Source organism: Notamacropus eugenii, chromosome 5 (assembly GCF_028372415.1).
Source record: "Notamacropus eugenii isolate mMacEug1 chromosome 5, mMacEug1.pri_v2, whole genome shotgun sequence".
Classification (NCBI taxonomy): Eukaryota; Metazoa; Chordata; class Mammalia; order Diprotodontia; family Macropodidae; genus Notamacropus; species Notamacropus eugenii.
In genome coordinates, this window is record NC_092876.1 from 368,658,552 (window position 1) to 368,671,245 (window position 12,694).

Consider the following 12,694-nt stretch of genomic DNA (forward strand, 5'->3'; position numbering starts at 1 on the left):
ATATTGGAGTGTTTTGCCATTTTCTGGGTCACACAGCTAGTAAGTGTCTGAAGCACATATTTGACCTGAGGTCTTCCTGACTTCAGGCCCAGCATTCTATCCACTGAACCAGCTGATTGCCTCAAAAGGAAAATAAAGAAGGAATTGGGCCTTGGGGGAGAGGAGAGAATGATGAAAATTGACAAAGCGGCAAAAGCAGAACTCTGCTCAGCTCTTAGTAAGCTTCTGTCATCTCTGCCAAGAAGGATCTTTGCACTAGAAATGATAGAACAAAAATGATAGGAAGTTGATACCCAAGATAAGTAAGGAGCTAGTAAAGAGAGTTTTTAGTAACCTGTGACCAATCAAGAAGAATTAAGATTATACTATGTTCTGGGCACTGGGGATGAAAAAACAAACAATGAAACAATCTTTCCTTTCAAGAAGTTTAAATGCTAATGGAGAAGAGAACAAGGACATACATATCCACATATGCATGTGTGTGTGTGTGTGTGTGTGTGTGTGTGTGTGTGCAGAGAGAGAAGAAATGAAAAGAGAATAAATATAGATAAGCACAAAGTAGTTAAAGGGCAGTTTTATAAAGCATGTACTATCCATTAAGGGATTAGTAAAGGCCTTGTCTAAAAGGTGGTTCTTGAACTGTATATTGAAGAAAGAGGATGCTGTGGGGTGAGGGTGAGGGAAGAGAGCATTTAGTTATGGGACAGCTAGCACAAAGGCCTGGAGATTGGAGTTTGAATGGTATGTGTGAGGAAAAGGTAGAAGTCCAGTTAGAATGGTTAGAAGAGAGAGGGAGGAAGTTACTGTTCAATGAGACTGGAAAGATAGATCAAGGCAAGGCTGTAAAAAGATTTATTGTATTTTACCCTGGAAACAATGTACTGTACTAGAGTTCAAGTCTGGTTTCTGTCACAAACTGATGCTGTGACTGGGCAAGTCAGTTAGCTTCACAGGCTGTAGACAAATCTCTAAGGCTATAAAATTGCCATATATAGGATGAACTGCAAGTGGGGAGCAACTTGAGATGAAAAGACAAATTAGGAAGCTTTTGTAATAACTTAAGTGAGAGTTAATAAGGGCATGAACTAACATGAGGGTTATGCAAGTTGAGAGATAGGGGTTTGGATGTGAGATGTTATGGAAGTAGAAATGGCAGAATTTAGGAAATGATCAGATATTTGGGTTGAAAGAAAGCAAAGATTTGAAGATAACACCAAGATTAGGAGCCCAGAACATTGGAACAGAGTGGTGATACCTTCCACAGAGAGAAAGAAATTTAGGAGGGTGCATTTGTGGGGAAAGATAATGGATTGTTTTGGAAATGTTGAGTTTAAGATGTCTTTGGGATATTGACTTTGAAGTGTCCAATAGGCAGTCCATGATGAGAAATTGATGCTTAGGGAGGAGGCTGAAGCTGGATATATATTATATATCTATATTTACATCTAGATAGATAGATCTAGAAAACATCTGAACAGAACTCCTGGGAGCTGATGAGGTGAGAGAGAGAGAGAGAGAGAGAGAGAGAGAGAGAGAGAGAGAGAGAGAGAGAGAGAGAGATTGAGAATGAAGAAGAAGAGAAAAGGACAGCAGGAGAGCATTGGGGAAGACTTACAGTTAAGGGGTATGTTTTGAATTATAAGCAAGGCAAGGTTACTTAACAAAATCAAATCAACTACCTCAGGAGAAAGAACTAGCAGATATGATTGCTGAGTCACTGCTGGTGATATCTGAAATATGATGGAAAATATATAGCAAGTACTGCAAAAAAATTTTTAAGGAAGACAACAGAGTCTGCAAATTGTTGGCTGGTAAATTTGACTTTGATTCTTGGGAAAGTTCTAGAATGGATCATTAAAAGGTGTTCTGGGATAGAACTGATTTAGACCAGTCCCCTGGTAGTTTAGATTCAATACTGGAACAAAATTCAGTAGTTAACAAAAGCAGATTTACTTAGCCACAGCAGGAAGATATTCAAGAAGGAAATACCCTGGGGACATTTTGAATCCATTCAGCTGAGAAACACTACCTTCCCTGAGTTTCCCATTGTGCCCAAACATCAAAGAGAGCCTGGAGAGGTTCATGGCTATTTTGTGCTCAGGCAAAGAAGAAATGATATCAACAGCCTGAGCCATTAGTCCCTTGAGCCAGTCAAGTTCATAGGATTGTTTGATTATGTTTACAAAAAGGTACTAGCATAAAAAAATACTAGCATAATTACAGAGGGGGCAGGGATTAGGATATTGCTTCAATTACAACTCTAGGTATCTAAAGGACATCTAGAAAATAGTGATTAGAGATAGCCAGAATGACTTTGATCAAGAACAGGTCATGCCAGACTACACTCATTTCCTTTTTGATAAGACTACTAAATTAGTAGATGAGGGGGAATGCTCTAGATATAGTTTACTTAGATCTTAGCAAAACTTTTGATAGAGCATCTCTTACTATTCTTGTGGAAAAGATAGAAAAATGTGTACTAGATGAGCCTCAGTTAGATGGATCCAAAACTGGTTAGATGACTCCTCAAAGAATAGTTGCATTAATTGTTCAATATCATTATAGCCAGGGATCTCTAGTAGAGTGCCCTAGGGACCTTTGCTTGACCATGAGATATTTAACATTTTCATCAATTTTATAATATATAATAAATTTCATAATGACATAGATGACATACCCAATTTGCATATGACATCGAACTGAGAGAGATAGTTTTGTATATATAAACTATAGATGGATATATGTGTGTATGTATATATATGTATATGTGTGTGTGTGTATGACAGATTAAGTATCTAAAAGGATCTAGTATTGGGTTGAATCTAATAAGATGGAATTCAGTAGGTTATAATATAATATATTATAATGTAATATAATATAACAACATAATGTAACATAATGTCATATAATATATTATAACTGGGTTCAAATAATCAGTTTCATTAGTATATAGGGGAATCATGCTTAGTTAGCAGTTTGCAAAAGATCCAGGCATTTTACAATAGAATACAAGTGCAACATGTCTCAACAGTTCAATGTCTAACCAAAAAACTCCATCTTGGATTGAATTAAGAAAGACATAACTTCCAGTAATAGGAGGTTGTAGTCCCATTGTACTTTGCCCTTGTCAGTTCCCATATGAAATGTCAATTCTAGACACTAAGAAGATTATTGAGAAACTCAGGATTGTTAAGAGGAGGGCAGCCATGATGGACTTGGAACTAGACTTTGTCATATGACAATTAGTTGAAAGAACTGGGGCATGTTTAACCTAGAGAAGAGAAGATTTGGGTGTGTTGATGGTGAACATGATAACTGTCTGCAAAAATTTGAAGGATTGTCATGTTGAAGGGGGTTTAGACTTGTTTGACCCTCAAGGACAGAATATGGAATAATAGTTGGAAGTTGCACAGAGGTAAAATAGACCTGATGTCTTGAAAAGCTTAGATGCAATCAGAGTTGACTAAAAAATGGAAAGGACTTCCTTGAAGGGGTTATGAATTCCACCTCCTTGGAAGTCTTTAGCTGGATGACCTCTTTTGGATGTGATATAGTAGAAATTCCTTTGGTATTTAAGATGGATTAAATAACTACTAAGGTTCTTTCCAACTCTCAAATTCTATGATTCTGTGGATAGCAGGAACAAGTCACTCCTCACTTTGGGTGACAAAGTGAGGACCTCAATCAGTAGGTTTCACAGGCTAAAGTGATGGCTCTGATGATGATAAACTTCATCAAAATGAAGTTTGCTTGGGATATATATGTAAAGACCTTCACTTTGATAAAAAGTAAATAAAGGACAGGGAGGCATATTTGTAGATAATAGTTCACATGAAAAAAAATGAGGATTTTAGTCATACAAACCTATGAATTGACAGTGTGGCATGGCAGCCAATAAAACTAATGTGATCATTGAAAAACATGGTGTCCAAAACAAAGGAAATGATAATCATAGTGTACTCTATCCTAATCAGATCATATCAGGAGTATTGTTTTCAGTTCTGGGTACCACATTTTAGGACATTGTGAAGGTAGAAAGCATCTAAAGGAGGATAGCTTGAAGAAACTAGGGACTTGAAGAAAAGAAGACTTCAGGGGGGACTTTCTAACAGTCTCAAGGTATTTGAAGGGCTTTTTGGAAGTGAAATTAAATTTGTCCTGCTTGGTGTCAGAAGTCAGTAGTCAGAAGTCAATGAAATTGAAGAGAGGCAGACTTAGGTTCAATGTAAGAGAAAATTTCCTACTGATTAGAGTTTTTAAAAGTATAATAAGCCATCTCATTAGATATTGAGGTTATCTTAGGTTTCCTCAGGAAGTTCCTCTTTGAATTTTTTTTTTGATCAGAAACCAGAGGACTGCTTGTCAGCCATATTTAAGTAGGTTATCTGTGAAGTCCCTTTTAACCTTGAGGTGCTGTGATTTTAATAAAATGACTAACTGATATCCTACTGATCTGAAAAAAAATTAGACCATTAGCACTTTTCAAACCAGAGGTATTTTAGACCTCTTATTTTTTAAAAAAAGGATTTAATGTTTCTACTAGGAATATTCATTTGTCTAAATTAACTTTACCTGGAGAAAAATGTGTAAAAAGTAAATGTATAATGTTATTTCAGGGTTCTCTGAAGAATACATCAGAATCAAAGAAAATGTGTAAAAGGTATGTGCATCTTACAGACAGTTGAATACAGGCCCTGCACTTAATTCAGTCCAACAAGCATTTCTTTGAGTAATGGGCACTTTGTTGCATAATGGGAACACAAAGACAGTAGTGAAGCAGTCCCTGCTCTCAGGCTTACATTGTACTTGGGCAAAGCCACATGTACACATAATAGAGAAAGTAAATTAGTGGTTAGTAATTTTAGAGAGAGTAGATACAATAGAGAGTAAATACAAAGTAACTTCAATCAGGTGAGAGCACAAACAACTCAGGCCAATTAGAAAGGCCATCTGTGGAAAGAGACACAAACTGTGCTTCAAAGGAAGATAGGGATTCTACAAAAAAGGAGGTGATCTTGGAGATCACTTCATGTCTGCACAAAGTCTTGTAGGTGGGAGACAAAGTGCCATGCATGCATAAATGCTGATAACTGATCATTTTCCTTTTGTTTTCCACAGACCGTGCATTCTCATATTAGACTCCTTGAAAGCTGGTTCTGTACAAAATACTGTTCAGATTTTGAGAGAGTGAGTAATATTATTATAATTGCTATATGTCTATTTTAAAACTCAGTAGCTCTCTGAATTTCAGAACAGTTGCTGATCTGCATTGGTGGAGGAACTTTTCTTGTTGAGAGTTTTTGACAGATAAACTTGCAACTCCAAAAGAAAAGATGAATAACATGTCAGTATTTTATTTTATTATGTACTTAGGTGAGGTTTGCTATTTTAGCATTGTTGTACACTAAATAGAAAGTATTTTCTCAAGTGATTTTTAATAAAAGTGAATGACAAACTGATTAGTATTAGCAAGTGAAAGAAACATTTTGAAAAATAAGTATCTACTAAGTGCTTATGGTTAAAAAGTATAAAAAAGTATTAAAAAAGATATTTTCAAGACACTAATTTTCATAAATTAAAAACCTCTTAATTGTAAATTAGCATTGTTTTTCACTATAAATGTAATTTCTTTTAGTTATTTCTTTGCATCTTTTCTAATTGCTTTTTCAGTTTACTTTCTAGCAAGGTTTATAAATTATGCTAATTTAAAATTTTATTTACTTGCATAGTGCTTTTTAAAAACCTTGACCTGTAAATTAATATGTATACAGAGGCCACACAGAATTGTGCCCCTGATATTAAGGAAAAAAATCCAATTTTTATCCTTATTGTGTAAAATATGGCAGTTTTTCTTTGGAAGCAATCCTTGTAAAGATACATGCGCTTTAATTTTATACAATCTGGTTTATCTTTAGATGTTTTGACTGAAATATTAAATGCAGCAACAAATGTTATTCTTTAATCTCTGAACCTTTTGCATAGAGTTGAAAAATAATTGCTATTTGAATTACTCTACTTGTTATTGGTTCCAGGTACTTGGAAGTAGAATGGGAAGTTAGACGAAAAACACATCGTGAATTCAGCAAAGCAAATATGGTTGACTTGTGCCCTAAAGTTCCGAAGCAAGATAACAGCAGTGATTGTGGAGTGTATTTGCTACAGTATGTGGAAAGTTTCTTCAAGGTAATATGGAATTAATAGCTTGTTTGTTGGACTTTTATGGGACTAAGGGGGATAGTTCAGAGTTGATTATGTAATAGTTTTTAAAATAATTTTTTTCTGAACATCCAAGTTTCATAACATTGTTGCACATAAATGTGGACTATATTATAATTTGAAATGTAAAATATAATATGCATGTTTAAAATCTTTAGTGAAATTAGTGATTGGTATGCACTATGAGGAATAACACTTTTAGTCTCTAGCACTCTGAAAACTCACATCATTTATTGTTATCAGACAATGATAAGGAGACAATAAGAAGGAATTAAATGCTGTTACAAATTTGGGGATTGAGAATCACCTTTGGGGTTAAGTGTCATGATTTCATTATTTTATCTATGACTGCCACCATTTAGGGACTCTGGAATCTAAGTAATACCATCATGAATTTAATCAGTTTAGAAACCTGCATATTTCCGTCCATGAGTAGGTCATCAACCATCTGCTTTAAAAGTTTCTTAAAAGCATGAAAATTCTTTTGGAGAATACAATGAATATTTTTAAATTACTGGGGAGTTGTGGTAGTGGTTAGCATGGGGCAATTGACTTTGTTAGCCAATCAGTTCACATTGACTTTCATGAAGTTTGTCATTTTGTGATTTTCCTTTCTCTTATTGTACATGATAGCATATCATTTTATATAGTGAATCTTTCTGGACCCTATCCAAAGGAATTTAGTTACCAGAAGATTAAAAGTACATAATTGTACCAGTTTATTAACTTGTTAGCGGTCCCAGTCCCAGCATAGTTTCCCTGGAAAGAATGATGAACTGGGGGTCAGGTGACCTGGGAACTGTTTTCTGGTCAGCTGTTGAACAGCTGTATGACCTTCAGCAAGTCACAACTCTCTGGGCCTCAATTTACTTACCTGTAGAATGAATGAGTCAGACTAGATAGTCTTTAAGACTTCTTCCTGCTCTATGATCTTATAAATCTATATCCCCTGCAGGTGTGTTCCAATATTTTAATTATAATACTTTAAAATCAGTGAATTCCCTAACCTTTCCCATGTCTAATGATTTCATGTTGAATTAGTTTGAATTGTCCTTAAAAATTTGAAATGTCTTCTTAAAGTAATGCAGTTTTCTGTTTCCTGTCATTAGGATCCCATTGTTAATTTTGAATTACCATTGCACTTGGAGAAGTGGTTTCCTCGTCAGGTGATAAGGGCCAAGCGGGATGATATCCGGGAGCTGATCTTGAAGCTTCATTTACAGCAACAGAAGGGCAACAGTAGTTAATTCATTATTGATGGACATGGAACTTCTGTTTTAAAAGATTACTGGAAAGCTATGTACCAGCATTTGTGCTATTCTGCCTGCAAAGAAGAAAATGCCTTCTGGTTATTTTGTAAATTGTTCAAAATTATTTAAGTTGTATAAGATAATTATTGATTTTGTTTGGGTCTGATAGATAAGGATACAGGGGTGGGAATGGGAAGACTGTAGATAAACTTATTAGATGGAAGTTAAAATTTGATAAATATTTCATATTTTTTTTAGTGAATATGCTTGGACTATGCAATAAATATGTGATGTGAGAATGTTTTAATAAGTGATTAAAGAACAAACCACTATATGGTTTTAACCTGCACAAGACTCTGGGTACAGGATCACTTACTCCTCTGGTACTAAACCCATACTTGGCAAGTCACTTCACATTGTAGCTATTCTTTGCAACTCAAGCATGCCATATGAATACTGTGTATTTTAAAATAATTATTGCTGAATGCCATTTATGGCATTACTTCTGTAAAATATAAAATAGAAATCTTTTAATGTGAGGTGATAAAAACCTACTCAACCATCATGTACTTTGTCAATCTTCCTAGTTAGGTGATAATTCCAACCTGCTTTAGTTGCAATGATTTTTTTCCTCCAATTCCATTAACATTATTTAAGAGGATTGGGGAATTACAGTCATTTATTTGGGTGAAATTGGGAAGAAACTTAAGAATTATAGTGCTTTTTAAATGTGAATTTATTTTTCTTTCTAAAATTGGAAAAGTAGTTTGGCTTTTAAGAAACAACATTTAAAAAGAAATCTGAATACTTTTTTTACATTATATTCATTGAGATCTTTGTAAAATAAGATAGAGGTATTTACTCATGCACTGTATGAGTATACACACCCCACTGTTGAAACAGATAATTCATTTTTATGAAAATAAAATTGGTCTCATTTCCTTTCTGTATGCTTATTACTTTAACAAGTTAAGTATACCCATTTGTTATCCAGACTTATTCATTAGCTTGTTAGAACTCAACATGCCTTCAAAAAATCTATCAACCCACTTTTATACCAGTAAAGCAAAAATTGCTTTCATCCTTCTAATATACTTTTTTCCAGAGGCTTTCCTAAGAGAGCTTAATTCTTCAGTACACATTCAGGCAAAATTTTACTGAATTTTTGTGATCCTGGTGGGATTATATCTGACTCGACTTCATGACTATCTGTTAAATATAATTCACTCTGATGTTATCAGAAATACTCTGAAGAAGACAGAGGATCGTATTCCATTTTCTCAGATAAGAACTTTTGTAAGAATATCATTTTAGTCTCCCAACTCAGATTTCTCTTGGATTTTTATCATAATTGTATGGAAAGAAGGAAAACTGAGGCCATTAGAGGTGAGGCTAAAAGGCCAAACAGTTTTTATTCCAAATGATATGGTTGAGGTTGCGATTTCGCAGTGACCTTTGACTTTTTTTAATTTTGTCACCACTTTTATATTGTTAAAGATATTTGTCTTGGAGATCTATTATAAGGAGGGACATAGTGATATGTCATTCCCAATTTATGGGGCAATTTTTCTAGGTGATGTAATTATTTTGTATATCTTATTTTGGATATAACAAGTACAGAAAATCTGCTTGTGCTTTCTTAATATTTTCATTTGTACATTTTTCAAAGATACCACTGTCATTATTTTTGAAGATTTGTTAAAATACTTACCCTCCCCCTACCAATTGATGATGGAAATATTGTGTTTTGAGATTAACAGTGTGTTTGATACTAAACACATTTTTAAATTCATCAAATAAATGTGTTTTTTTCCTAAAGGAAATTGAGCCTCAGAGTAGAATAATTTTTAGTTGTATAATTCTCCATGCATTTTGTATAGTTGGTGCTTAATAAAATATGTAATATAGTACCACCTTAATGAACATAATCATATTTTAAAGGTATTTTAAATAACAGTGAATAAAAAGAATTTTTGTGTGTCTATAGCCTATGATTCAAATTAGATTTACTACCTTTTATAAATGACATATTAAATGAAAAGACCAAGTGTTTTAATCAACTCATGGGTTGGGAGGCAGCAAGAAGAACTTGGTGTCTATTGATTCTTGTTAAAGCACAGAGTATAAAATTAATTACAAACCTGCTAAGTTTATTATACAAAGAATTTTGGAGAAGGAATTTCTTTAAATGAAGACCTTTAGCTATTTTTCAGAAGTTTACATCATTATTAATAATACCTTGTTTGTAGGTTGCCTTAGCAGTTTTTACACGTTACCTTCATATACATTGTCTTCTTTGACCTTCACAACAACCCTATAAACTAGGTAGTGAAAGTTTTATCTCCATTATTATAACTGAATAAACTAAGTCTCAGTGAGTTTGAATGATTTGCCCATGTTAAGGGAGATAATAAATGATGGAACCTCTGATTCTACCAAGTCTTCTTACTCCCAAGTTCAATGGTCTACTATGGCATGGTGATATATGTTTTAATCAGAAAGATTTACACATTGTCTAAGCTAAAATAGGCAATGAACTAATTTGGTGATAGCAGTCCATTTGCTTTCATGAAAAGAAAAAAAAGTTTTTAATTTACTTTCCATTAGCTAATAAGATTGTGTTGCATTGACAAAACTTTAAATATTTTATTACCCAAAATAAAGGATAATAAAAATGAATTTATATAATGATAAATCTATCCAGAAGCCAGTGATACCTTATGCTTTATATATAGTACTAAAGTCTAAATGTTCAAATATTCAAATGAGATTATATAAATAAGCACTTTGTTAAACCATTATTTAAGTTCTATAAAAGCTACATACTTCTACTACCACTATTACCAATGAGAATTCACAATTTAGTTTCTAAAATCTACTAAATTATATTTTATGCAACTCTATGAATCAGCTTGTTGTATTTTTAGACTTATATAAACTTCCTGCTTTGTCAAGTAACATAATTTAGAGTATTTCATTTTGGGGCTTGAGGGGAAATTAGCTTTAAAGATTGAAATTACTTAGGACTTTATGGGCAAGTGTAATCCAAAACAAATAACATGAATTCATACTCTTTGTCTTCTTAGGCTACACAAATAAGAATCATTTCCAGGTAATTGATTCCAGTTAAATTTTTCTCTGGGCTTTGTAAACATGGGGTTTCTTTTTAAGACTTTTAAAATGTGGCTATCATGTTAGAATCCCACAATTTCCATTTTCTAAACCCCAAAACAAAATGTGACAACTAATTTTTAAGAAGCTAAGATTGTACCTTACAGAGCTATTGGAGATTCAGTCATCTACTCTGTAGGCTGAAAATTCAACCTGCTTTGAAGTTTTCACATGGACTTGGAAGAACTTTCCTGTAGCTTTCAAAGCTCTCCTGCTTGTTAGTGGTTTTTTCTCACTGTCCTGTTCTATTCTCTGCGTTGTAGAAAATTCTCTGCCCCAATGACTGTTCTTGTCTTTTCTTTGTTGCCCTATTCTCTCTTGGATTCCCATTTCTCCACTGAAAAAAGAAAAATCAAGTCCTTGTAAGGAATATGCTTAGCCAAACAAAACACATTCCCAATGTGAAATTATATGCCTTATTCTGTACCTTTCACCAAGAGGTGGGTAGTATGTTTTAGCATTAGTTCCCTAGGGTTTGTGATGTTTAAAAGTCTTGAGAGACTTGATTTCTGGGTAATTAATCATTTTATTAATTATGCTAGCATTTTAATAAAAGAGGTCAATGGTACTCTCAAATGTGAAAGACGACCATGGCAGTGGGCTCAAGGCCTATATGCCCTTGGAAAAGTGGGTATTCCTGAGGGTAGCTAACAACTCTGACTGGTTAACAAGTAGCAAGAGAATGAATATTACACTGAAGGGTTGAACTTATTCTAATGAACTTTGATTATGTCATTTACTTCTAAATACCCCCAGCCTTGGGCAATCTAATCATAGAATTTATCACCACCCAAACCTGAGTGGAGCACAGATGGGCTTCCCCATCTCATATTAAATTTGTAAGGCTGGGTAGGATCTGACCAAGACTGAGGAGAGGCAAAGCTCCATATCTCCCCAGATCATTGATTATTGATAATAATTTCTCTCAGGTGGTAGTTACTACCTGTTGTTTTTATGAAATTTGCCCAGGATGAAGCAAAATATGAATTTAGCTTATGATAATTTGATGGACAGTTCCTAAATATTTGGGACAAAAGTCCCCAAAATCCCTAGAGTCTGACTTACTACATTTTTATCAGCTTGACTGGATAAGAAGAACAGTCCCTAAATAATGAATGGGCATCACATATAATGTCATAATGGCAGAGGAAAGCTACACTAGTTTGAGAGTCACACATTGATTAGCATGTTGGGTCTCAAATTTGATAGCAAACAAGCAACTTACACTGAGATGTTTTCATCTTGGCAAATGGAGCTTGTGTGATGGTGGATGTATTCATTGCCTGGAGAAAGATCATTGAGCAAACTGGCTTAACTTTATTAGTCATTTGTAATCAGTAGGATCCCTAGAAGTTGAATGTACATTTTAAGTTGTGGATCTTGAGAAGGAGGAAGGAAAAATGTCTGATGGACTTTCCCTGGTAGCTATGCAGGGCAAAAAGTGAGGCATATTGTCCTTGTTTAGTATGATGAGAGTCAGTAAAGAGCTTAGCCAGATAGATTAAAACAACAAAGACAATCATCTCTCTGCCATCTGCTTCCCTCCTATTGCAACACCTACCTTATTCTCGGAAAGAAGTTAATGTCTTTTAGCAAGGACAAGCAAACTAAGTGGGAAATGTTTGCTTTAGGCTAATTTGTACTGTAGGTATCTATTCTTGACCAAAGTTTTTAATATCAGTATTTTTTTTCCTATAAAGGGACAGTCTCAGAAGATTTCAAGACTTTGTTTTTGCTTAAGTACTTAACCTCAAAGTTTCTTTGGGTTTTTAGCTAAAACAAATATGTTCTCTTTTTCTTGGAAAACTTCTTTGGGTATTTTGATGTTTGTATTGATAGAAGGGGACCTTCAAACTTTAACAGGTAATGGCATTTTTCTATGATTATAATTTTTAAAGAATAATTCTTTCATCTAAGTAACTGATAACTGAAAAAGTAGAGTAAATGATAAGCATATACAGTAGATATATTTATCTTTGGTATATGGTCTGTTTCCACTGTCTTCAATCTCAACAAAATCCTTTCTTTTTCCTTTCCTTTAATAATTTCTTAGTCAC

General features: G+C 34.0%; 2 protein-coding genes across 11 annotated transcripts in view; both read left to right on the forward strand.

Moving 5' to 3' along the window:
* SENP7 (SUMO specific peptidase 7) overlaps nucleotides 1-8,412 on the forward strand; it is a 165,665-nt gene extending 157,253 nt beyond the window's left edge. For all 10 annotated transcript variants that reach the window (XM_072614148.1, XM_072614149.1, XM_072614150.1 and 7 more), the window contains 4 exons: nucleotides 4,617-4,660; nucleotides 5,119-5,187; nucleotides 6,033-6,183; nucleotides 7,326-8,412. In XM_072614148.1, the coding sequence (XP_072470249.1) occupies nucleotides 4,617-4,660; nucleotides 5,119-5,187; nucleotides 6,033-6,183; nucleotides 7,326-7,463 (402 nt within the window). In that variant the 3' untranslated portion in view covers nucleotides 7,464-8,412. The remainder of the gene's footprint in view (nucleotides 1-4,616; nucleotides 4,661-5,118; nucleotides 5,188-6,032; nucleotides 6,184-7,325) is intronic.
* A 1,130-nt stretch (nucleotides 8,413-9,542) lies between these two features.
* The window catches only part of IMPG2 (interphotoreceptor matrix proteoglycan 2), a 125,884-nt gene continuing 122,732 nt past the window's right edge, over nucleotides 9,543-12,694 (forward strand). The window contains exon 1 of the mRNA XM_072614161.1: nucleotides 9,543-12,500. Within this exon, the coding sequence (XP_072470262.1) occupies nucleotides 12,422-12,500 (79 nt within the window). The 5' untranslated portion in view covers nucleotides 9,543-12,421. The remainder of the gene's footprint in view (nucleotides 12,501-12,694) is intronic.